General features: G+C 34.4%; 1 protein-coding gene across 8 annotated transcripts in view; it reads right to left on the bottom strand.

Annotated features, from left to right (window-relative positions):
• Positions 1 to 273: 273 nt before the first annotated feature.
• KLHL13 (kelch like family member 13) overlaps positions 274 to 27,682 on the bottom strand; it is a 193,423-nt gene continuing 166,014 nt past the window's right edge. For all 8 annotated transcript variants that reach the window (XM_008019533.3, XM_008019535.3, XM_073013438.1 and 5 more), the window contains 5 exons: positions 22,798 to 22,930; positions 22,080 to 22,276; positions 11,748 to 12,543; positions 4,295 to 4,408; positions 274 to 1,856 (listed from right to left, as the gene is read on the bottom strand). In XM_008019533.3, coding sequence (XP_008017724.1) covers positions 1,369 to 1,856; positions 4,295 to 4,408; positions 11,748 to 12,543; positions 22,080 to 22,276; positions 22,798 to 22,930 — 1,728 coding nt within the window. In that variant the 3' untranslated portion in view covers positions 274 to 1,368. The remainder of the gene's footprint in view (positions 1,857 to 4,294; positions 4,409 to 11,747; positions 12,544 to 22,079; positions 22,277 to 22,797; positions 22,931 to 27,682) is intronic.

The raw sequence follows: 27,682 nt of genomic DNA, 5'->3' as shown, positions 1-27,682 counted from the left end.
TTTTGGTTTAGACATGGTTGGCAGTTCTGCGGTGATGAAAAGCCAGTTAGCATCTTCCATAATCTAATTCCCCAAACACCACCAGCAATGAGTTTTGATGAACAAAGTTAGACTTTGTCAAATTCTTTTTTTCCTTGAATAAAAAGGCATAAATATTCACTCATCCAAGCTGCTCAGAGCTGTAAATTCTGATCACATTTTGCCATGCCAAAAATATAGATATTTAATCAAAGGAAGTCAAATCAGACAATAATGGGATGTCTCAGACCAAAATGACATTAAATGTTTTTTATTGAACAAAAAAAGATAAAACATGGAAGTTGAATTTGTTGAGCAAAAGCAGCTCTCCAGGTGAAGCTGCTACAATTTGTGCTAAATAACCTTATGAACTGAGTATACAGAATACGTATAATATGCAAGTTACCTCAACAGCAAAGGAGAAGGAGTAGAATACAATTTTTGAAGATAAAATCTGGTCAAGTGACAAATTTTGTTGCTCAAAATTTCTAGCCCTTATCCACTTAAATTCTGTATGGTTCTACACATATGCATTCAGTATGGGCATACTGAATTCCCATTTTAATAGAAGCTGCTTTTTGGAAGAATTCTTTTTAATTTCACATTTATTTGATGTGCCACTCAATCTAAAAATGTATATATTTGACATATGTGTGTGTATGTATGTGTATGTATGTATACACACTTTAAAAACACCAAACCCTTGTTTATAAGTAGAGGGTTCATGCTGCTTTTTAAATTAATATTAGTGAATTTAAGCTATTTCTCCTGTGTGTCTAAGAAACTTTGTGTTCCCAATGCACCCACGCAGTCAAGTGGGTTGACAGATATGTCAAAAATACTTTATGAAAAGAGGGAGGTAGCTCATGCGAGTTGGCAACCTTTTGTGTGTTGTTTCCTGTTCAAGCAGGCTGCCTCCCTTTGACATCTTACAGTCAAAGATGAAAGGAAAACTTTTTACTTTGAAGCCTAGTGAGCACAGTTGTACATTTACTATAATCCACCTTCAACTTGGCTTATTGGGTTTACTAATGTAAGATGACAAATACCTTACACCCAATACACAGCATTTAAAAAGTACTGAAGAAACATTTTATAGACGATACTTTTTTTTCATATGTTAAACATCAGCTTCTATGGGATACATTTCCAGAATGGTTGTGTTACCACTTTATAAACACTCTAGGCCAAACAAACAGCACAAATAACATCAATGTTGTCTTTTTTCCAATATCTGTATCAATTACCGGAGGCTAATCCTAACATATATACTACTTAAGGGGGAAAAAGAAGAGAATTTATGACACATTGCAAAGATAGAACTACAGCATCTTAGTTGTAGAGATGATCTTAAGGTGCAGAAAGAGGGGACTCTCTAGAAGGTGACGGTGTGGTTTCTTCTGGTGGAAAAACTGTGAGTGTGCAAGCACGAATGCCGCCAAGGGATTCTGGGAGATCAAAAACCTTATGCCATTCATCTTTATCTGGATCATATTTCTGCACTATCTCTACCATACAACGATTATTCCAAGAATACCCCCCAACCACATAGATTTTATTTTCAAAGACAGCGACCCCAACATCACTCTGCCCTCTTAACATGGCAGCAATTGGGGTCCACTGGTCAAGGATAGGTGAATAGTATTCACAGCTTAGGACATCATCATAATCACTTGTTCCTCTGAAGTGATTGCCACCAATGACATAGAGCCTTTCTCCCACTGTACACATGCAATGCAGACCTCTGACCGTGGTCATTGGCGCCTTCTGGATCCACTTGTCAGTATCAGGGTCAAAGCACATGAGCTCCTTTTGGAAAGTATCATGAGTAATTCCTCCTAAAGAATAAAACAATAGGTGTGAGGTAAATAGATTGTTATAGAAATGCAAAAATAATTAAAAGAACTCTGTCAGAGATAATTAACTTTTAGCCACATATTATGACATATAGCTTATCAATACTGTTCTTAGGACTGTCTTCCCTCCATAAATACATTCTCTGGATCAAAAATAAAGAAAATAGCATTTTCATCTTCTTAAAGAACAAAACAATCACATTATTGCAATCACTTTCTCAAATGGAGATCCATGGTATTTTTAAAAGACTTTGCTGAAGGAAAATATATTTTGGTCACTGATAAAGAGTTGGATCTGTAGTAAATTCCAACTACAAAGCATCATTCACTCCTTACTGCCTTTTAGTGGGTATCCTCCAGGTGCTGAGCACTGGGCTAGAGCACATTAAATTCCAGGCGCCCATTTCCTCACTTGCCACAAAACAATATCTACTCCAGTTATTGCATCAGGATTGTGACTCTGAAGTGAGATATTTCTCAAAATGCCTTGGAAAAGTTGAAAGTCTTGCACAAGTGTACAAGCTTATAAGAATATTCAGAATTGCTTATGTTTATAGAGTTTTCTGTGGGCAAAGTGAGGATAGACAATGTCATCTGTTATCAGAATGCATGTTTAAAAATCTCAAGAATTAGAATGCTGAATATACGTGGAATTTTATACATGCAGCAATTTGTTGTTAATCTTATTGAGTCTGTATCATCTACAAAGTGTACTCTTAGATCACATATAAATCAGTCTCTACAACGAAAGTATCAAACTATACCTTCTGTAGACAAGGGAGAGAAGTAAGCTAATTTTCAGTCAAATTATTCAAAGTTTTACTGTCAAGTGGCCAGATGGCAATCACTATCACTGTTTTCTTCTGCTTTTTAAAAATATTTTCTCTCTGCTTTACAGAATTCCCAGAAAGCAAAACAGTGTTCATTGTTTTGAAAATCAGCCATACTTTCTAACCACTCTCAATTGGGAAGGTCATTTCTGCAATACACGCCAGTTATGCCAAAGCACCACTAAAACAATTCAGGTGTCATTTTTCTCAGAGGAGTTGGAGCTCTCATTATAATGGTACAGTAGCTGCCCACATAAAATAGATAGATGGTATAAATCACTGATTAATGGGAGCATATTTATTACCTGTATGGTTCTTCCAATATAAGACATTCTGTAGTTGCTCATGAGTTTAACACCAGAAACCTGCCAATCATATGCTACAGGCCTTTCATTGATTCTTATTGATTACAGATTTCCTAAGGCAGTGGTCAGACAATCAGGCCACAAATATCGCCTTTACACCTTTGGTCTCTAGTAATGTAGCTGCTGGCCTGGCACTGGCAGGCCTTCATTCAATGGGGAAGAATTGTCCCATGTAGAGTGTGTCAGGGCCAGGTGATAATAACCTGACTAACAAAGTTAAATGTCAGTACCAGAGGTGGTCTTGACATTAAAGTGAGACTTCTTCCTAAATTTTACAGGAGAACAAAAGCAGAAAATGCATTAAAAAAAAGAAAGAAATTTGACAGTAGGTTGATTTAAACACCAACAATTTGAGAATGAAAGTTGCTACTGGGACACTGTGAATAAACTATATCCATTTCAGAATTTTTTAACAGAAAAATATATCTTCATGTGCATAAAATACAGATAATCAGCACAGAAATATTTATGCAATGACACCATAGTAGAATCCTCTTATAATGCTAAGGAAGAAGGAAACCCATATTATGGGCTATACTGAAAGAGAGAATGAATATTATTATGTACTATTACGCATACTGGAAGCATGTTTTATGCATAGGAGAGCTTATATGTTATATAATGATACACTCCTTCACACAGTTTAGCTAAACCTTAAATAAAATGAATTAACTGTTGCTACAGAAACTATGAATGGTGCTTCTTTGAATACAGAGCATGGGAACTGGAAAGCAAAATTTGAATGCTTTTCAATTTCTTCTAAGTTATACCTTATAACAGGATTGGTTTAGTAGTACTCTTATAAATCTACAGAATGCCCAAGGCATTCATATGCAAATACACACAAAAACAGTTTCTAAAATCAACATAAATTATATTTTGATTATCCATTTTTCTGGATTTTTTTTTTTTTTTTTTGAGATGGAGTCTCACTCTTTCACCCAGGCTGGAGTACAGTGACGTGATCTCAGCTCACTGAAACCTCCGTCTTCCAGGTTCAAGAGATTCTCCTGCCTCAGCCTCCCAAGTAGCTGGGATTACAGATGTGCACCACCACACCCAGTTAATTTTTGTATTTTTAATAGAGACAGGGTTTCACCATGTTGGCCCGCCTGGTCTCAAACTCCTGACACCTGAATTATTATTATTACTACCACTATACGGAAAGATAACCACATAGTTAAAAGCTTATATATTATATTGTGTTAACATAATACATGTTTACCTGAAATATACATCACTCCTCCATACACAGTTCCAGCATGGCCATAGTGGGGCTCACTCATTTTGGCAACATAGGTCCATTCATTTGTTCTTGGATTGTAACATTCCACTGTAGCTGTTTAAAAAAACAAAAAAGAAATAAAATGATTTTTAGCTTCAAATTTAGCAATTAATTATTTTTCTCTTAAGTGGAACAGTGATAGTATCCAAACACTTTAAACATATCTATTATAGCTACGATAGATATGTGAAAGACTGTGGGGGGAGCTCTTATAGTAATTATTGAGACTATATTAATAATATAAACTATTAGTACATGTTACATTAGACTAGATAGTGTAAGAATCTAACAAATTTCTGTCATTGCAGAAATCACTAAGATTTATTCTGTAATCTGTTTACATATTTATAATTTGACATTTCTCCATTTTCTTTGTTCTAAAAACATAGGAAGAAAGGATGAAAAAAATCAAAAGGAATGAAAAACTCCTCAATTCTGGGTCCCCATGTTGATAGAAACAAACGTTAATACATAAGAAGCAAACTTTTACATTGAGAATGAAAGTATACACACTTCTTGGTTCATGTTCTGAAGCCCACTGTTTTAGTTCATATACAGACTACAAAGTGGACACTGACGACAATTTCTCTACATTTATACTTTAAAGCTGATAGTTTGTATATACCCACCATCATTGCATCCAGTACTACTCTTAACCTGAAGATGGTTGGCGGCATAATACAAAGGTCTTTATTAAGAATACTTCCTCTCAGTAATATATGTATCATCTTTTAACACAATGTATTTTGGAGAAGTGATCTCAACTCACTTAAGTATCTTTCAATCAGTCTGTTATAACCTCAAGAACAGAACAATGTCACCAAGAAAGATGGAAAATGTAATCACTTTTTAAAAGGCAGAAAAGCTATTAAGAGAACTCATCAAAAGCATGAGGTCTAGATTGACTCGAAAAGTTCGTATTATTTATTGCATACACTGCCAACTGCTAATCCAATTTCTTGCATCCCCCAACCCCACTTTTTTAAACTAACAGAACCACAACACTGCTTAGGGAAGAACTGCACCAAGCTAAAAACGAAATTTAATTTAGCAGGTTCCCTTGAAGCTTTGGTCAACCATATGATATAGTTCTGGGCAGTGACGGGTAAGCAGAAGTTTATTGAGTAGGACAATTTGATCAAGCCACTGGAATTAGGTTTAGCTACTTGCAACCAAATGCAGTCCTGATGAATCAACCGTTGAATGAGATTCTCTACTTAAAAAAAAATAACATGGTGACAGGCAAAACACACATACATACACACACACACACACACACACACACAGAGAGAGAGAGAGAGAGAGAGAGAGAAACTACTTTTCCACTCTATTCAATAATTTCATTTCATCATCAAACTCACTATGCAAAGTATGCTTTTCTCCTCCAAACACATCTATATTATGCCACTTCTTGTATCTCTCTACTGACTTCCTTTTCCACTTACTTTAGCTTTGAATTTTCAGTCTTATTTCAAAAGCGTTTACTATTCTCACTTTTACCTACTGCTTTGTTGGCTTTGTTCATTGCTTTAGGCCTGGATCCTTGCCAATTCTGTTTCTTTTAAACCCTATTTCTAAAATTAATAACAAGTTAAACTGCCACATCTCTCTCTCTATATATATATATATTATATAATTTCTCTCTATATAATTTCCCTCTCTATATATAATTTCTCTCTATATATATATAATTTCTCTCTCTCTCTCTTTCTCTCTCTCTCTCACTACATAACAGAAAACCTAGTGCATTGATTGGTACTTGGCATTAGCAAAGCCATTAATGGGAAGGTTTTCGAAGTAATTAAACCATACATCCTATCAGAAACGGGGTCTAAAAAGACTTCCAGATATCATCTTCTCCATCTACTTGAAGCCAAAGGCAGGATTCACTATAGCTTTACACTTTTCTTAATGCAGGACTCTGACTTAAACTTTGAAATTTTTGGATTGTAACTTTCCTTTCTTATGTTTAATTCAAACTGTTCCAATGTGATTTCCTTTAGTTTCTTCTTATTCTTTCCATAGTGGAGTTAGAATTTGAATAGTTATTCACTTTTTATTATTATTAATATTTTCCACTGTAGAAGGATAATTCCTCTGTCAGTGACTTAATTGCATCTTCCCCTAATAGTGGTTATAAGAATCCATTTATACTTTCTCATGCAGGAGCCCCTCAGTGCAAGATAGCTATTAACCACCAATAACAAAATTACTATATAATAGTCCATCATTCTTGAACTTTTTTCCAGCTAAAAATCTATCTCCTTTAACTGTCCCAGGAGTTTAATTTTTTTTTTATTGTCAACTTTTATTGTCATGCAATTCTCCATGCAGAATTGCTATTGTTATCAGTAAAATCAATAGTATTTTATTTTAAAATAAATACATCTAATTAAAAAGTAGATACACATGCTCTTATTTCCATTTTCCATATTTACAAGACACTCAGATATAGGTTAGTACCAACAACTCTGATGGGAAGAGGGAGCAAGGGATGATGCAAGGCAAAGAGTTGGAGCCACAAAGCAGTGCTTCAATCATAGTCTATAAGAGTTGGAAATGGTAAAGAGGCAACTGGAAAAATCTAGAGCAGGTGGCAGCAAACCTCAGTCCATAGGCCAAATCCAGTCTACTTCCTGTTTTGTAGGGCCCACAAGATAAAAATATGAATGATTTTATATTTTTTACACATTGAAAAAGAATCAAGACTATTTTGTAACTAATGAAAATTCTATAAAAGTCAAATTTCAGTGTTTACAAATAAAGCTTTATTGGAGCACAGCCTCACTCATTTGTTTATGGATTATGTAGGGTTGCTTTTACACTACAACAGCAGAGTTGATTACTTGTGACAGAGATTGAATGGCCCACAAAGCTGGAAATAAACCCTTTCTGGCCCTTTACAGAAGTTTGCTGGCCCCTAATCTAGAGAATTAACTTCAGTAGTCTGGTGGCCTAGTGTTTACATTAAAGAATCTCTCCAATTTAAGAATTACACTTAGGTTGGTTATCTCACATATATCAGTTCTTATTTTCCGAGATAATTCCATAGAAATCCAGAATCGGTCCTAAAAGATGATGTGGAATGTATTTGTTCTTTAAGATTAGGAAAGAGATTAGCCTAAAGAAAATCATTTGAACAATGATGGCTCCCTTAGAGGGGAGATGGACTCTAGAAACAGAACGCTGGTGAGTGACCAAGAAACCCCCAAATCCTTTGGGGGGTATAGAGGCATTTAATAAAATTTAGTAGTTTTATTGTGCATTTATTTGAAAAACATCTAACATGCTTTCTGTAAGTTATTTCATTATTTGAAATCTTAACTTATTAATATTTAACTGAAGTGAAAGATATTGGAGCTGTCATATTCTTCAATATAGAAAACTTCAATGGAAGATTGATTTTTTTATATGACACAATTTTGAAAGATACCAGAAATAACTGACTTCTTTTACACTTAAGTGACAGCTACTCTAAGTTTCCCCTAGTTTCTCATTGTAACAAGTGTCAAAGGAAAGCAGCATTTTGAAGGAATTATATTTCAGCACGAAACCAGGTGAGCAGACGTGTGCTAGTGTATATGCGCGCGCGCGCGCGCGCGCGCGCGCACACACACACACACACACACACACACACACACACACACACACAGTCTTTTTTTCATGAACAATGGGCTTAGGTTTCCTTTGGTCCAAGTACCCCATGAAAAGATTTTAAAAGACCAAATGCATTAAAGTGATCTAAACTGTCTTGCAAATGTTTCCACCATTTTCTTTTTCTAATTTTTAATTTCTGTGGGTACATAGTAAGTGTATATTTTTATGGGGTACATGAGATGTTTTGATGCAGGCATGCAATGTATAATAATCACATCATAAAAGATGGAGTATCCATCCTCTTAAGCATTTATCCTCTGTGTTACAAATAATACAATTATATATACTCATACTTATTGTAAAACATACAATTAAATTATTATTGACTATAGTCACCCTGCTGTGCTATCAAATACTAGGCCTTATTTATTCATGCTAACTATTTTTGTACCCATTAAATTTTTCTTTTTATAATTATATACAGGCAATGGTTACTGTGTGTAAGAAGTGATATATTGGTACTAATCAACCTGTTAAATGACTTTCCCATCAGTCCCCTTTTCCTGCTACCCATTCCCATCACCTCCTTCTACTATTTACAAAGGCATATGAATGTGTCAACTTAATCAGTTACAATGGGAATGTTAATCTATTATAATAGATATTAATGTGTGCGTTGAAGGGGGAATTCTATTTTTAAAAAGCACTTGTAGGGTAAGGGAAATGTTAAAAACTCAGTTTCTGGAAGGAACATTCAGAAATATAGGCAAGTTTCTTTAGAATCAAAATCTGCTATTCTGCAAAAACAATGGGCCCAAGAAAACTGGAAAAGCCAACTAATACAAATTCACTTTTTACTTATATAAAGAGAAACAAGATCAATAGATAAAATTCAGGAAATTTCATTAATATTATTCTTTGGGAGCAATAGTAATCAAGGCAGGTTTCATCAAGTTTGGTTACCTCAGCAATATAGAATGTGACATGACAAGACAAGCTACTTCTTGCTTCTATTTGAGTATAACACAGAAAGAACTCAAAGTGGGTGGAGTGGATCAGAAACAAATGAAACCTCTTGCTTCTTGGCTTTATCTGATGACTCTCTTTGACCTTTTTTCTCCTGAAATCAAGACTCTAAATTTGAGTGCACTTACTAAGTCAATCACAAAATATTTTTTAAACTTCCAATGTATTGTATAATAAAATGTTAAGTACAGAATGCATTTGATGGGTATGCTGATTTTAAAGGACACAATCATTTTCTACAAAAGTTTAGCTACTTATAGATTACAAATCTATAAGATCATGACAGATTTGTAATCTATAGATCATTTCAAATGGAATAAAATATCAAATATCAAATAATTGGATGATAACTAGAATTAGAATTCTTGGAATAGATGGTTTGTGCCTGTATTATAATGACACGTGCATTTTTTAAATGCAGTTTATGAAATAAGATTAAAATGAACCTATATATACCATTAGAGGGGAAATTTTTTAAGTCATCATCCTTAGGTTAAGCTTTAGAAATTTTATTGTTAAAGCCTAAATATGAATTTAGGAATACCCTAAGAAAAGCATGATTCCCTTGTTTCTTTTCCCTTTCCAAATGAAACACAAAAGACTGTTTTAAATCAGAGATGGAGGGGTGGTTTCTGAAGGTCAGGAGTAAGGATTCCTGTGTATGAGCCATTTGCCCAACAGGGTGGTCTATTTCTAGTTCCTAGATGGGTATACCATAGGAGCAACTGAAAGAGGGTTGGGATAGGTTAAAAAAAAAAAAGCCTCTAGCATCTTGGTTTTATGTAATGACTCTCCTCGGCCTGACGATTATAAACTCCCAGAAGAATATGGCTTCTAATTAGTGTTAGGAACTATATATTGAAAACTAAGTAGCTGCATATTAACAGGGGTGATAACATCAACAAGCAAGGACCGACTTTGAAAAACGGAGCTATTTCCTCTGAGAAAAGAAGACTGCCCAGGTTAATGACCTATTATTTGTGAAGAAAATATTTACGAAAAGATTATCTTATACAGGGATTTTCTAAGAAACAACCAAGTCACTACTTGCACTTTCTAGATACTTCCAGATACCACAAATTTAAAATAGTATAATAATGTGAAAATAATGGGTGTAGGTTGACCAAGGAGGCCTAAAGGACAGTTGTACACTAAGGACACTTACGGCTTAACTGCTTTTAAAAGTCCAATTATTAAAATATATTGGAACACCTATGCAGTTCATGATCATGCAACACAGTCCAACAACCTAGAAAGTCTGGTCTTAGAAAAAAATATCATTGTAACAACATCTCTGATAAATAGCTTAGTCTCAAATACATTAAACTATCTTTTATTTCTTAGAATATTGAAAAATAAAGATTCTGAGAACTACTCTGAACTTATCCAGAGCCAATCTCAATATTTTGAACTATCCCAGCTTTATGGAGCCTGGAATTGATCAACTACAAGGACTTTATTTATTTATTTATTTATTTATTTATTTATTTATTTATTATTGGGTTCAAGCAATCCTGCTTCAGCCTCCTTAACAGCTAGGACTACAGGCATGAGCCACACCTGGCTGGCTTTCTTTCTTTTCCTTCCTTCCTTCCTTCCTTCCTTCCTTCCTTCCTTCCTTCCTTCCTTCCTGTCTGTCTTTCTTTCTTTCTTTCTTTCTGTCTTTTTTTGTATTTTTTTGTATTTTTGTATTTTATTTATTGACTTATTTATTTTATTATACTTTAAGTTCTGGGGTACATGTGCAGAATGTGCTGTTTTGTTACATAGGTATACACGTGCCATGGTGGTTTGCTGCACCCATCAACCTGTCAGTTACATTAGGTATTTCTCCTAATGCTATCCCTCCCCTAGCCCCCCACTCCCCAACAGGCCCTGGTCTCTGATGTTCCCCTCCCTGTGACAGACTCTATTTATAATAGAGAATAAAAGAATTGAAAACAAGGTCAAACAATAATGGCAATGACAAATATATGTCACAACACAAAATGTGGACTTCCTGCCTTTGTTTTTGGAAAAATTATACTATCCCAATTTTATCTGAAATAATAAAATTATACCTTTTTCGGTTAATTTATATAGCCAAAGTATTCTATATCAAAGTATGTTTATGGTCAATTTTATACTAGGAAGACAAAAAAGTGACCATCAAATAAAGCTTACCAGATGGGCTTATGGTAAAGAAAACTATCTGATATTATGTCAAGAGAATTGTTTTTAAAACAAACAGTCATAGATCATAATATTCACAGTGAATAAACTTCGTATAATGTCGGACTTTGTACATTTAATCTATAAAGAAAATTATCTATGTGACCTCTAATAGGTAACAAATTTTGTAAAAGAAGAAACAATGAAAGTTTTCTGTAATGAAGGATTGTAACCTGTTCAGTAAAATATCATGTGGCCCTTTAAAAACCGAAAATGAGAAAGCATGCCAAACTTCTATACAAGACCTTATTATAATTTAAATAAGCTAAGTATACTTTTTAGATGAACCTTCAAGACAAAGACCACATACGCTGCACAAGTAAAATATTCTGCAATATACTGATGTATTTGTAAGATACACTTTGTTCCCTCACCAATGATATATGCCCAAATAAGGCATAAAGATGGTCTCCAATATTTTCTCAGAAAAATAGTTTTTAAATGAAACCCTAGCTAGCTACATTTTTATCTGATTTTACAGGACTGCTTATTTTATGATTTGATAAGAATTTCTGAGTGAAGAAATTTGTCTCTATGCTTAATATAAATGCACACTTACGCAGTTCACCTGCTGCATTTCGCCCACCAACTGCATACAGATATCCTTTGAGGGCACTTAGGTGGAAGAAGGTACGCTTTTCATTTAAAGATGCAACTTGCATCCATTTATTGTATCGAGGATCAAATCTGAAGACTGTATCAACTGCCGTCTTTCCTTTTGTATCATAATTACTCTGTCCACCAACGACATAGAGAAAATTTCCAATGACGGCAATGCCATGCTGGTACCTTGGGGCATCCATGGGGGCTAATGATTTCCACTCATGGGCCTTTTCATCATACATGCGCAATTCCTTACTGACAACCAGCTGCTGCCTCAGCACTCCTCCTAGTGTAACCAAGTGAGTGGTGTCAGATCTAATGGCAGTTCTGTCTGACTGCATAACTGGCTGCATATATGGCATCATTTGGTAATTGCTGGCTTCCAAAAGCAAATTCACACAAGTATTGTCAGTTCTCATGAAATCCACCGTTTGCACGTAATTAATGAGCTCCTGTGGTGTCATCAGTGGAAATCGTATGTTCTTCATTAATTTTGCAGCAAAGTCCATCCGAGGCTCTTCCAGGCGAAGCCAACGACAGGTAGCCTTAAAGAGCTCAAGTTCAGTACAGTGCTTAAGGCTATTACTGGAAAGCACAAAGGCAAGACGCTCAAAAGGGAGTTTCAAGAACTCCCCCGTGCTCAGCAATGCAGGAAAATTCTTCAAGACGAAACTGTTAACGTATTTATCCACTTCGGTTAGATTGTAGGTGTTGGCAATCCGTCCAACTTCAACACAATTGTCTAAAGTGACCTATTAAGCCAATTAAAAAAAAATTAAAACATGACTACTTTCATGGCAATCACATCTTGATACCACAAATACCTGTTCTAGAATAAGAGTAAATTATGTTTTTAATGTTCATTTAGATGCAAATAAGGATTCTTATCTAAATGTATCAATGATCTACATACAGATAATCTGCAAACCACCTTTACTTAATCTGGTAGAAGGCTAACTAAAAGAAAATGATCAAAGTCAGTAAGTTAGAAGTTACTCTAAGAAACAATGTTATAACTGGAATATGGCCAAATTAATTACTCTTGTCTCCTCAAAAATGTATTCCACCCCCACCCCAAAAATACTGATGGAATTCCTGCCAGATGGAAACATGGGAAAATAGAAAGTTATTCTATTATGATTCATGTCAATCCACTTCTTAGTCATTATTCTTAAAAATGCTACACAGCTAGCAGATCCACGAACAGAAAAGCTCTAATACCCACTCCCTAGATTTCCCATTCATGTAAATAGGCATCACTCATTACTATCATTCATTTTGGTTCCTTCAAAGTTATTACTCATAATGAAAATAATTTAACAAGATAATTATTCCTAGGGTAAACTAATTTTCAACATTATTTATCTGGAAATATAAGCAAGGAAATGTCTTTCTTAAGGGCAGAGGGGCATATCTACATCAAATCTCTCCTGTAAATAAGATTTTGGTATCTGTGATGACTGCTTCCATCTGGGCAACATAGCTTTCCTTAGCCACTCTTACTTTCACAGCACATTCTGTTTGTCTCTGGCGTCAACATGTGCCCAGAACCATTTCCCCACCATAGAGCGAAATATACCATAAAGCGAAAAGCTAACAAAGAAGAGAAGTGACAGAGAGGCCTTTCCTCAGTAGAACCTCTTTTCAATGCTCTAATAACTGACTGGTCAAAGGAGAAATAGGAAAAATAATATTAGCAAATATAATACAAAGAACAAACCACAAAAACAAGCCTACCATAAAAAATGCCAGTGTGTATATATATGTATATATACAAACAGACACAAATCACAGGCAAAAGACTTAAATGTTTGGTTGTTTATAAAATTTTGTCAGCTTATGTGTCCTCAATGTCACACAAACTTTATCAATGTATTGTTAACCTCATAACTGTATTGTTAACAGATTTGGCAGATGGTTAAGAGAAAATCAAATAATCCTTCTGTTGACATTTCTTTAAAAACTGAAATAAAGCTAAAAACATTACTCCTCCACATAAAATGACAGCCTAGTTAGGATATAATATCACTGAAATCTCTAAGGTTAACACACACACACATTGCTATTTTCATAGATTTTTTAAAATAGACTTTAACTTATGGGATATATGTGTAGAACGTTCAGGTTTGTTACATAGGTATTACACATACCATGATGGTCTGCTGCCCCCATAAACCCATCATCTACATTAGGCATTTCTCCTAATGCTATCCCTCCTCTAGCCTCCCAGCCCCCAACAGACTCTGGTGTGTGATGTTCCCCCCACCCCCCACCGTGCCCATGTGTTCTCATTGTTCAACTCCCACTTATGAGTGAGAACATGAGGTGTTTGGTTTTCTTTTCCCATGTTAGTTTGCTGAGAATGATGGCTTCCAGCTTCATCCATGTCCCTGCAAAGGATATGAACTCATCCTTTTTTTATGACTGCATAGTATTCCATGGTGTATATGTGCCACATTTTCTTCATCCAGTCTATCACTGATTTATTACTCAAAAATAATTTGTGCTCTTTTAAGTAGCTGATTTGCTTTACAAAAATGTTTAATTGCTTATTTTACTTAGTAGCCATATATTTTAAGAATACCTAAAACATAACTGCAACATAAAAAAATAGAAAAATAACAAATTATGAGTCTCTAGAAATAGACAGCATAGCACTGTATAAATACCCTGGATTTCTAATGTGGTTAATAAAAAGTCCATTTTAATCCAATTTGAGGAGCTGCAGGTTGGTGGTTCAAAAATTTAAGTTATGTAAATGGAGTTACAGTCAATACCTGTTTTCCCAATTCACCCTGAGTGGAAGGAATTTGAGGTCATGAATTCACTTCCCAAGACAAGTAAGAATTCTCTCTTCCCCAGAGTGAAGGTGATTTAAACTTCTGAAGACGTTTATTAGTACAGTTACGCAAAAGTTGATGACAACACAGATATAATTCCCAAGTATGCAAATTCTCATCATTATTGATATGATTACTAAAAAACAACAAAGAATGGGTACTTTAAGCCAGCAAAATGATACTACCAGTTGTTAGTCACCAAGCTGAAATCTAAATTTATAGCATGTAAAATAGCGCAAAATTAAATATTAAAAGCCAAACTGTGTAATTTATAGCATGTAACATAGAGCAAGATTAAAGATTAAAAGCCAAACTGTATAATTTAGAGATGGGATCAAGGCATTTAATTCCTTCACCTTTTCCCTCTTCAAATGTATCCAGTGAGAAAATGATTGCTAGAATAACAGGAGAAAGAAACTTACATTTTATTTACCGGCATTTGGAAAATACCTTCTGTATATCAATACATTCATATATACAGACACACAAGACTAGAAAAGACTTTGACAGACCATCAAGCCAATACAAATAGTTGCCTACTTTTTTCTTTAAAATCACCAGAGAATGGTATTCCATAACCTTCCAAACTGTTATCTTCTTGATAGAAGAACTAAGTATTTTCTTTTTTTATTTCTTTCCATTTTTAATTTTTGTAGGCACATAGTTGGTATATATATTTATGGAGTACCCAAGACTAAGTATTTTCTATAGCTCATGTACAACAGCTACCATACTGTGAGTATGCAACAAAGGCTAAATACTACAAATATCAAAAATATAAAAGGTACGATGATAGATGCAATTAAAAATAGGATACCTGTTGAATTAATGTAGCAAATTACTAGAACCTTATTAATTTCAAAATGAGACACAGATAAGAAAAATATGTAATAGGAAATTAATTCTTAGCAAGTATATGTAATCAAAGCTTAAAAATTAATCATAGAATATAGAAATTAAAGAAGCAAAGCCTACAGTAATAATTAACAATATAAATAGACCAAAACTGATGGAATTATAGTAAACAACTTTCAGAGAAATACATAATATTCTATTATGGTTCATTTTAATCTACTTCTCCACCATGATTCTTAAAAGTGACTCAGCTAGAAGATCTCCAAACATTAAGCCTAGATAGTATTTTTAAATGGATACATGTATTTGTGTATCCATTGGATACATAAAAGGATAAATGGATAACTGGATATTCATAAATGGATAATTGGATTTATAATGCAATTTATATATATAATAGAATGCACATTGAAATATAAAATATGAAGTTTAAAGCTTATTGTCTAAGTAGAAATTTCATCTGAGTTCATCTTTTATTTCATCTGAAAACCTGGCCACAATTCCAAAGAAGGTACACTTGAAAACAGAGTTATAACAGAAGTTAATCCAAATAACACATTGGCATTTAAAAAGAACAACAAGACTGGGCGCGGTGGCTCACGCCTGTAATCCCAGCACTTTGAGAGGCCTTGGCAGGTGGATCATGAGGTCAGGAGATCGAGACCATCTGGCCAACATGGGGAAACCCATCTCTACTAAAAATACAAAAATTAGCCAGGTGTGGTGGCACACGCCTGTATTCCCAGCTACTTGGGAGGCTGAGGCAGGAGAATCGCTTGAACCCGGGAGGCGGAGGTTGCTGTGAGCTGAGAAAGCACCACTGCACTCCAGCCTGGTGACAGAGCAAGACTCCCTCAAAAAACAACAACAACAACAACAACAACAACAAAGGATAAAATTCTTCAAGCACCTGTGGGAACCTATAAAATTGTTCGTAAAATAATCAACTGCTCGTTTACATTTCCTTGATATAAATTAGTATATTCTTTTATAACCAAACAACATTCATAGTCATCCTAAAGGCACTTCCAACATCATAACATTGCAAGTGGTATTCTCAGTAACATACTTGTCCTCACTGCTGCTGTACTATTCAAATTATATCTGATGTGCCCAAAACACTGTCATTAACATAATTTGCTATTTTAATGAAAGATTTCATCTGAAATCTAGGACTTTTTTAAAGATTGGTGTTTTATACAAATAAATTCCCATTTAGAAAAAAATGGGTATCTGCTCTTTTTTTTTTTTTTTTTTTTTTTTGCACTAGCCAAGTGAAGCAGTGTGAGTGAAGAAGGAACAAAGAAATCTGCAACTGGTTGTGATCAATTAGTTGTAAACACTACTGCACTCGGACCAGCCAGAATCTGATTTTGTACTCTCAAAGGAAATGCAAAGACTAAGAAATCTGGCAAAAATTTGGGGAACTCCTTAGCTATTCAATGTGCCAAATTCTACTTGGTGCTATCTAGTTTATTAAAATGACAGGCTGATATCTAGTATAATCAATGCAGAGAATGAAACCATGCCCACAGAATAAGGCTGGGAAGAAATCAAACAAGATACTTTAGCGGGCAGAGGATGTACAGGTATCTTTTCTCAAGCGTCCTTCCACAGATGAGACCGGCACAGGACACAAAGAGACACTTTGGTAAGAACAAAGGGATAACTGAATAATAAACACCTCTCTCTCTTTCAGTCTTTGTCTTTCTTCAGTTTCTAAATGCTATTTGAGGTGAATGTCACTGGTGTCTCCAGGCCAAAATATTCAATTCTCTATTTCTTTGCACTTCGAATGCACTTCCTTTATTGAATGCAATGTTAGTTATTACAATGGCTTTTGTGAGGCTGAAGTGGTTTGAGCCCAGGCTACACCTCTTCTTCCCAGACAGAGTCCCAGATAGCAGATGGGCAAGAATGGGTGCTCAAGGTTATAGGCGTGATATTTAGAATATTTAACAAGCACACAACATGGGTATCAACCAATCAAAATGGATGGCCGACCATAAGCAACGGCCGACCATAAGTACATAACCTTCTATGTACTATTTGCCCAATATCAGCCCTGGCAATAAGGAAGTCAAAACTGGTTTGGTTGGGAGGGAAATAATTTTGATTCATTTTTAATTTTAATTATCTATACAATTTGTCTCTAACTTGCATTAAATTGCCCTCAAAGGTGAAAAAAATATCTTAAAAAACATGTCTGTTAATCTTTATGGGTAAATACAATTTAGATTAAATGAGGAATGTGAAATATATGTACTATACAGGAAATCCTCAGTAATTTAGTAATGGAGGCAAAGCAAAAGGAACTGTCTACTCCAATGACATCTGATTCTTTTTGTTTTTCTTTTGAGAGAAACATATTCTCTCTATTCCTCTCTCGTCTCCTTCCCACTTATGTACCTCCTTTATTTTCTGTCTCCAACTCTTCATCTCCTCCAGTCACCTCAATAAACTTTCTCTCTACTTCATTGCAAGCTCTCTACCTCATCACTGATAACAAATGTGCAGGTGGAACCAGTAATCTACCTGCATCAAGTGGGGAAAACACAATCAAAAAATTATTTTAAGAATGATTATCCCCAAGTCTAAATTCCAATGACGTCTTCATTCTCTTGTTAAAAAATGCTTTTATATAAACATAAAGTGATTTATTTCTCATCTTTATTCTGTTTTGTTCATTCTATATACTTGTATATTTAAATTGTAACCTTTTGAGTTCAATTACAGATGCCCTATTTCAGTAACCTAACATTAAATTAGGTTCTTTTGTGAACTAGCCTAAAATCCTCCATAACAATAGTTCCATGGGACAAATGCCAGATGCTAAAAATTTCAAATTGCAAACAAAGGATAAACAAAAAACTTACACAACTTTCTTATAAACTAGTGAATGGGGCCGGGCGCGGTGGCTCACGCCTGTAATCCCAGCACTTTGGGAGGCTGAGGTGGGTGGATCACCTGAGGTCAGGTGTTCAAGAGCAGCCTGACCAACATGGAGAAATCCTGTCTCTACTAAAAATACAAAATTATCCAGGCACAGTGGTGCATGCCTGTAATCCTAGCTACTGGGGAGCCTGAGGCAGGAGAATCACTTGAACCTGGGAGGCGAAGGTTGCAGTGAGCCGAGATCCTGCCATTGCACTCCAGCCCGGGCAACAAGAGTGAAACTCTGCCTCGAAAAAAAAAAAAAAAAAAGAAAGAAAGCAAAGAAAAAGAAAAAGAAAAAACTAGTGAATAGGTGCACAATATTTAACATGTTGTAGTTATACAATGTCCTAAGGACAAAACCAATGCAATTTTTAGGTATGACTAAATAAACAAAGGTAATTTTCCATTATCTCCATAGTATATAAAAAAAAGTGGTTTTAGCTTTACAGAAATTTTTACCTACTATGCTTCATATCTATCCTTCATTGTCATCCTTCTGTATTCATTTCACTGTCCTCTTTTCCATAACTCCCAAGAAAATAACATAACAAAAACAAAAATGCCACATCCTATAAACTATCATACTAATTACCACCCTAAGTAACACTGCAAAGGACAGCAAAGTTAGATGGGAGGTTGGTTCTTGTTCTGTTAAGACTGATGCTCTGTTATAGAAAACGGTATCTCTATCCCACCAAAAGTGAGTGTGGCTTTACTACTGTATCTAAAGTTATCATTCAAAACTAATACATACATGTTTTCTGGGTTATTCACTGATTCGCGTTTTACGTACCACTGCTACTGATTCACATTTTATGTACCACTGTTCCTCTTCCTCCACACAAATGATTGAGAATAGGATAGAACAGAATTGTATTAGAAGGGAATTTTTCTGTCTAAAAGTTCAAACCCAAATAGTGTTTTGGTTATGTGAACTGTAATATCACTATATCCTTAAAAACATAAATCCCATTTCCTCTAAAACATCTGATTTCAGCACACAGTTCTTAAACATGAGAACGTTGTATTAAAATTTATCAATAATAACTTAGCTCATGGAAGAACTTCAAAAAGTCCTCCTTTAAAAAATATAGTCTCTTGAGACTTTCAGTTTTTATAAGTAGAAAATACACTGGGTTACTATTTTTCCTTTTTCACTTGATTGCTGAGAAGGAAAGGGGAAATAAATAGGGCAAGGCTGAACATAGGTTTAACTATAAAACAGAATGCATGAAAGAAGGGTAAAGGAAAACTTGGATTTTGCATGTTCCTGGAACTAATAATCTGCCAGATTTTCTCAAAAATTACCATGGATTCTGAGAGATAAGAGATTTCTACTCTAAAACCATACAGACATGTCCTCCGCAAAAAAGGATGAAGGACAAGTAAGATAGAATAATACAAAGAAAAGAGGTAATTCCTAAAAGTTCATAGGCAAGAAAATTCTAAAACTGAGAGGTAGGAGCAAACTCTACCACAAGTAATCTTTGCTAGAGAGAAGCCTCTTCTCCATTAGAAATAGGTTTTAGGATGTCTGCAAAGGATGCGAAAAAATAATGAACATGAGATTTAAGGCAATATTAAGTGTTTATAAAAATGAAGACATTTCTAAATTGTTAAACAATTATAATAAATGTTTCAACACAGGTTAAGGAACCAACAGTCTAATTGCTGGAAATTAGCATTACAAAGTGACTATGGCCTCATCTTTAAATAAAATTGCTTTAAATACAGTTATCTAGAACAAAATTCTTTTCTATTATTGTGACAATAATATTACTATAACTTTTTTGTATTGTGTATTATCCAGTTTGGTCCTTTTCTTTCAGGTAAAGGAACTGATCACAATCAATATCTGAAGTTCTAAGTACTAAACTTTTGTATTAGAGGATAGGCCAACAATGTCTCTTGTTAATGAATAGTTCCAAAGAAATCATGGCACTTTCCTTAATTTGGCTCACGATGACCATGTGTTGCTAAGATCAGTATAAAGTAATGTTAAGAATCTGTAAGTACAAGCTTTAAGTGTTACTGCTAAATTAAATTCTGGACTTGAGGCATTTTGAAAATCACATTCAATACGATTCATTTTTCCTTGAAATGAAGTTGTTATATCATGCCAGTGACACAACCAGAGGTGAGATCCTAATAGCTCTTGAGGGGATGGGCCTTGTATGATCAAATTAAAATAAAATTTAGCACCTAAATTCAGTAATGGAAGCAAGCAATGGCATGGGAATTAACCAACTTCACTTGGGCTACTTGTGCAATAAAGAAGACAATACAAGTCAACAATATAGCACCATGCTGCCATAAAAACCCTTAAAAGTAGCAATTAGTTCAAATTTTATAAGTAATTATGAGACAGTAGTCTGAGTTTTCTAAAATCAAACGTACAAAAAACACACTTTCAATAGGCCAGTTAAATTAGTCATTGGCTGACTTTGTAAGATAGTAAGTACCTTAATAAAATAATTAAGGACATGTTCTCTTGAAAGTTACTGTTTTAAAGAAGGTTCCATGTTCAAAAAACGTACGTTGCAAAGATCTGACAGCAATTATTTACCTATGTTAAGATTGATATGAGTTAAAAAAATTATAGAAAACATATCCGTCAACATAATGAGTTAGAAAATATACCAAAAATTACTATTGCCAGAATTCTTAATCAGAAAAACAAGCTCCAAGACCTCTGGAAGTCTTGGCAATATTTCTGTCCAATGTAGCCATTTATCTTCCCAGAAGTAAAATTTAAGGGCCTCAACTAAAATAAAACACTCTCTTCAGGAACTGGGCGACTACCACTAAGTACTTCATTGATTGGTGGTTGTATGTGCCCTATCTTATTTATTAAAAAACGGCTAAACACTATTCAGTAGGTGATATGTTTCTATGGAATCAAGACTGACATTCTTACAGGTTTGCCCATAGGTATTAGTTCTTCTTAAGATCTAGCTCCCATATTAAAAGATGAAATTTTAAAAGAGTTCTAGAAGCTCAGATTACTTTTCCATTCAATTACATTTAAGAAGCCTGCTTGTATAGTCATTAAGGTGAATAAAACCAGATTATGGTACATACCATTATCAAACAGTTAAAGTATGTATCTTTATCAAACATTATTAGTATCTAATGTCATTTGATTACACAGAGGTTTTTTTCTTTCTTCCTGAGATGGAGTCTCACTCTTGTTGCCCAGGCTGGAGTGCAATGGTTCGATCTCAGTTCACCACAACCTCCACCTCCCAGGTTCAAGTGATTCTCCTGCCTCAGTCTCCCAAGTAGCTGGAATTACAGGCATGCACCATCATGCCCAGCTAATTTTTGTATTTTTAGTAGAGACAGGGTTTCTCCGTGTTGGTCAGGCTGGTCTTGAACTCCCGACCTCAGATGATCCGCCCACCTCGGCCTCCCAAAGTGCTGGGATTACAGGCGTGAGCCACCACGCCCAGCCAATACAGAGGCTTTTATTAAATGATTCTATTTCATGCAAATGCACCTGTTTCAATCTCACCTTGCTTACAGATCACATACTATAAGACACACCTGTCTAATGGCAAGTTTCACATTCCTGCACAGCAGATTTCATGAGTCCTAATCTAAACAGGCTACATCAGACTCTACCACAGAAAAAAACAGATTTCAAAATATCTTACCCCAGATATGAGAAATACTTTACAGAAGTCCAAAACTGGCAGAATCTGTAGAAAACTGGCAGCTTCCAGCGTGTCTTGAAGGTTGTCCATATTAAGAGAAAGTTTTGCAGTATAAATGAAATCAATAATTTTCCTTAGACCAACTTTGCTCACACCATGAAGTTTAATGCACATTAAATCTTGTTCTTTCATTCCACCTTAAATAAAAAGACATTCAATTAAATGAAGGTGGATAATTATGGTCAAACTCACTTCTGCTGCTAATTAGATGCAATAAAATCAAGGGAAAGTCTTATTTTATATAAGCAGTTGTATTAGAGTCAGTCTGCTGCACATTTTACCATTAAAATAAAGTACTTAAAAAGGATAATCCTATACTAATGGAGGTCATATATGATGCAAGTGCTTCCAAAATGTTCTCACTTCCTATCTTTTGATATAGAGTAGAGATTTTATTAGCAGGACACAGAGTCTCTAATGGCCCACTCAGATATGAGCTTGAAAAAGAAAAGCTGTGAGATAAAAATGGACAGTATGAAAAAAAGTGCATCAATTTTCCATGTTAAAACAGCACCACCGAAAACCATACATACTGTTGTATACTTCTTTTGAAGTTATTTCCAAAAGAACTAAATTTCAGGTTAGAAATGAAAAAGATTTAAACACAGATTTTTCATATTGTTTTAATGTGGCTTCAGAGTTTTAAAAGGCAAACTACCTGTGAACATAGCCTTGAAGTAATCACTAGCAGATGCCATCATGACTCTATGCACAGGGAAAGCATCATCTGTGTCACCTGGCATCAGGGTCACATCGCAAAGCAATCCTTCAAGTCGAAGCTGGTCAAAGCCCTACAACAAGAACATGAGTTGAGTCACTAATCAAGGTAAAATGAGGTTACAAATCTTTGTGTGCTAAAATTGTTTGAATATTAATGTGGTGCAACATATGTGGAACATAAAGGCAACAGAATAATTATTCAGGAGAAGAAAAAATAACTGCACAACTTTCCTGATATGTGACACTGCATATTTTCTTTCACTACAGTAATAACACAAAATTAAAATTAATTTAGGTTAAAAACTATTAAGGAAAGAGTATATATGTTTGCTTATTTACACAATTTTGAGATTTTACCTTATTTTGAAAAATAATTACAATGTGCACTTCTATTTTCCCATCTGCAGAATGAGAGTATTAGACTGTCCAACATTCCTTTTCACGATAATTTAATAGTCCTTTTATAGTGCTTGACTGAAGCATCTTGGTTTTGTTTTGTTTGGGGGGAGGTTGAGAAAGAAAAGTAGAGAGCAACTGTACTGAGTACATGATAGGAGTTCTTTCTACTAATTGTATTGTTTCACCTCTTTGAGAAGCCTGTACTCAGTACATTGCTGCTGCCTCACCAAGTATCTTTCAAGTTTCAAGTTTGAGACTTAATTATCTTTGGGGAAAAAAGCCCAGGAAACCCCAACGTGAGACTTAATTGTCTCCAAATGCATAAAGGTTTAGTGGAAAATTAACAGGCTAGCAGCCACAATTCAGAGGAGTGACAGAGCTCTGGTGAGAAGAATCCTTGTTGATTAGCTTTTCCACTACACCCTGATGGTCTCAACTAATGACGAACAGACAGTAGTTCTATTGATACAAGTTAGAAGAATGACAATCACTTTAAGATTATAACAGGTTGAATCTACAACATACACATCTTTCAAAACATCATGTTTTTCGTTTTTTATCTTTTATTTTTAATTTTTATGGGTACACAGTAGATGTATGCTTTAGGGGATGGATACCCCATTCACCATGATGTGATTAAAGTATCATGTTTTACATGACAAATTATATATGATGTTTATTTGTCAATTAGGAATAATGAATTTAAAAGGATTATAACAGACTAGTAAAGTACACCAAAAGGGGACAATATACAATTTAATAATGATGCAAAACAAATGAACATTTTGGCAAGATTGAGTCTGTAGTTTCAAAGATAGAAATGTTTCATTATAAAAAATCAGGAAGACAGATACACAAATTGCTTTCTAATAATAAAATACAATAAGAACCAATAGCATTGATTACTCTGTCCCCTTCATATTTTAACGACTTCAAATAAAACTAAGGTTACGTTTCACAGATTTAAAGAGCAAAAGGTGTAACATATTAAGAACGCAGTTTAAAAAATATTGATCCTACACATATGTGTAATATAAACCCCAGTTAAGTTTCTCATTTTAATTTAAAAACTGCTTTTTAAAGAAAATGCTTGAATTACAGAACTGGAACTTCAAAGAGATGATCTGATCCAGCCACTTTCCCTCTAGGGAAAGAGATGAACATTTTCATTCCAAACCTATTTACACATTATGCATACACTTTAAAATAAGTGTATATATCATATTTTTCTTTTTCCAACAATGATTTACATGTTTGTTAACAAATATCAAATCTTTCACAAATGTCCTTTTTTCTTTGTAAACATTATATACCCTATGCCACTATTTTTATTTTCCATTGCTAATTCGTCTGCTGTTTCTGTTATTTAGAAGAGTAGAAGTAAAATAATAATAGCTCATCTTGTAAAAAGAGATGCCAATTTTACGGGAATATTCTCATGTTGAAGGCATGCGAAGAGCCATTTCAGCTCTTTTAAAATTGATATATGGGGTCTAAATTGCAATAAATTTGTGGGAATCACCTTTTAAATGTAGAGTATTGGGAAGTACTCAGTGAGGACACTAGGGTGTGGGAGAGGATAGTCAAGTATCAGCTGAAACCGTTGAGATTAGCATCTTCGAATTCCCCAGTGTTTGGCATACTGTTGGTACTTAATATGTGTTCCATGAACACATTGTTTGTTCCATGAACAAACAAACAAAATTTCACTCAGAAGCTACCACTGGTAACTTTAAATCCATGTAGCCACATTGGGTAGGATGTAAACTTTGCAACAAGTTAACTGGAAACCAGGAACTTACTTGTGAAACTTCTTCCAATAATAAACTGAGTTGTGCTTAAAGTGTTCGTTTGTGGTAGTTTGTGGTAGTGGTAAAGGTTAAGGTAAGAGAAAAGGTAGTGAACTAGGAGCTGGGGAGAAAACATTGGCTCCCAAACTTGTGTTTGTTTTCTCCCTCATATAAATTTCAGGTTTAAAAATTTAATATGTGCTTGTATGTTTTTTGAAGTCAAAATACAGAAGGATATAAGTTTAAAACTTAAAGGCTACCTCTTTCACTTACTAGAAGTAACTACTGTTAACAGTTTAGTAAGCATACTTCAAGACCTCATTCTCTATGTATCATAATCTACATTATGCTTGTATTAAAATATATAAAGGCCTTTTTAAAGTGGGTTACTATACATACTGTTGTGCATTTTAAAATTCACTTGAGCAGATAACACAGATAGTCTTCTATCTCAGTGCACAGGACTTACGTCATTCTTTTAGTGCATGCACAGTAATCTATAGTGGGGGCATGTCGTAAGTTATTTATCCATTCCCATTTAGTTGAACGCTCATGTTTTCCCTCAATTTCCGCAGTTAAAAGCAATGCTGCAATTAACTTCCTTGTACGTACACTTAGTTGTCTAAGTATATCTGTGGGAGATAGTCTCAGGATTGAAGTTGTTGGTTTGAAGGACATTTAGTTTTAAAGTTTTAAAGAGCTAATGGCAAGTTAAAGGATTTGATTTTTCTTGGGAGAAATAACACACCTTGGGCATTGGCATAAAAGAGAGATGACTAATGAGATGAGCCTAGGTACTGTATGCTCCCTTTATTTTTATTTATCAAATAGGTTTTTATTCTTCTTCTCTAAAGCATACGTAGACAATATCTTTATAAAGCAATTCTGGCTTATTTAATCAAAATCAATGATTGTATCTGATCCATTATTTTCTTTCACTAAAGAACAAAAAAAAAAAAAAAAAAACCTTCTTGGCTTATTTGCTAGCCTCCTGCCTTTAAAATATTCCTGCAAATATTTTACAATTGTATTGAATAGTCAGTATGTTCCATTCCTACTATATATTACTTCTTTTTCCCTCTGAAAAAAGGAGTAGCTAATGCATCTTGTATCGTTAGCTGTGTAATTTCTTGTTTTGTCCATATTCCATTCAAACTGCTTGTGGAGGTATGAAATCAATGCTCAAGATCTGGACAGCTTTGCTCAGCTAAGACACCGTGAGCTTTTATCCTCTTCACAGATTTTATCATTTTGCATCCCTCTACACTATCATTTTTTTAAAAATCCTTTAACCTTTCTCAGTATAATCTGGTGTCCCAAAAGAAAAGAAGTTGAGGCACCTACAGCATTTTTAACAAATTCGGAGTATCTTCTATTCCATGCTTAATTTATCTACCTTTGGCAAGTTATCTGCTTTTGTAAGGTTTTGCATTTATTTTCACAACATACAGCGTCCCTTTCTAAACATTTCATAACCTTTATTTTTATATGCATAAATGAATGACCCCACTATCCAATTCCATATTAGTGAATTTTATTCTACATTATGTCTATCTTTATCCAAATGATATCTGTCAATTCAGATTGTTTTCAAACAAATTCTAAACATCTTGTTTGTATATCATTTTCCGGATATCCCAGTTCTGTCTAAAGAGAAGCTCCTTCTGACTATACACATTGTTGTGTACAAGAAGGTAGTCATTTCTCTAAACAACTTTTATTCTCTAATCTTCTAGTGGAGTATGTATACATTAAAAGAAAAAGAGAGAGGTTCATTATCCTCCAAAATTCTCATCTGCCTTCTATATATCTACCTTTTGCTTTCACTCATAAATCTTTTCCCAATTTAAGAAGTCTTTCAAAGATTCCTGCCCACTCGAAATAAGTCCTTTTACTGTAAAATCATTTTCTTTCACCAAATTTGTACTCACTCTTCTTGAAAGATTTATATAAACATTTTTGTCTATTTCCATATGCTGGTATACCATATACCTATGCAGCTCTGCTTTAGACAAATTGTTCAGTTTCCAATTAGTTTTTCAGAGTGTCCTTAAAACTGCTTCTGTTGATTTAAACTCATCATCTTTCCAGTCTTTCTATCTCAACACTTATCTTAGTTCTCTACTTTGCTGTCTCTGTGCCTTGGGTTTGATTTAAGAGGGGCTTGTCTGTCTTCAATTTCTTTAATATTTCCCTTTCTTCTTCTATAAATCTCCCCATATCTTCCTTTATTTTCTTCTCCATATCCTGGAAAAATAGCATCATTTAATGCTATACTGATGCTGCAAAACAGCATTAAAAACATGTTTTTTCTCTTCACTGTATTAAACTTACCTAATGTATCAAAACTTCAACCTCTATTAAATAGAGAGAGGTACATATCTAATACCAGGAAACAAAGAAAGACCGAAACATACTAATGAGTTTGATAAATTTTAAAATGATCATATTAAAACAGAATAGAATATGACTTGACATTACAGGATTATAACATGGAAACCAGACAAGCCATGAATAATTTATATAAAAATTGCTTGGACATCAATAGCTTTCAAGTGAAATATAATGCTATTTTGAAAAAAAGCTACATTGATACTGTCAGTATTTAAAAGGAATTTGATAAACAAATCATTC

The sequence above is a fragment of the Chlorocebus sabaeus genome, chromosome X (assembly GCF_047675955.1).
Source record: "Chlorocebus sabaeus isolate Y175 chromosome X, mChlSab1.0.hap1, whole genome shotgun sequence".
NCBI lineage: Eukaryota > Metazoa > Chordata > Mammalia > Primates > Cercopithecidae > Chlorocebus > Chlorocebus sabaeus.
The sequence above is the reverse complement of the archived record's forward strand: the minus strand, read 5'-3'. Positions and strand labels throughout refer to the sequence as shown.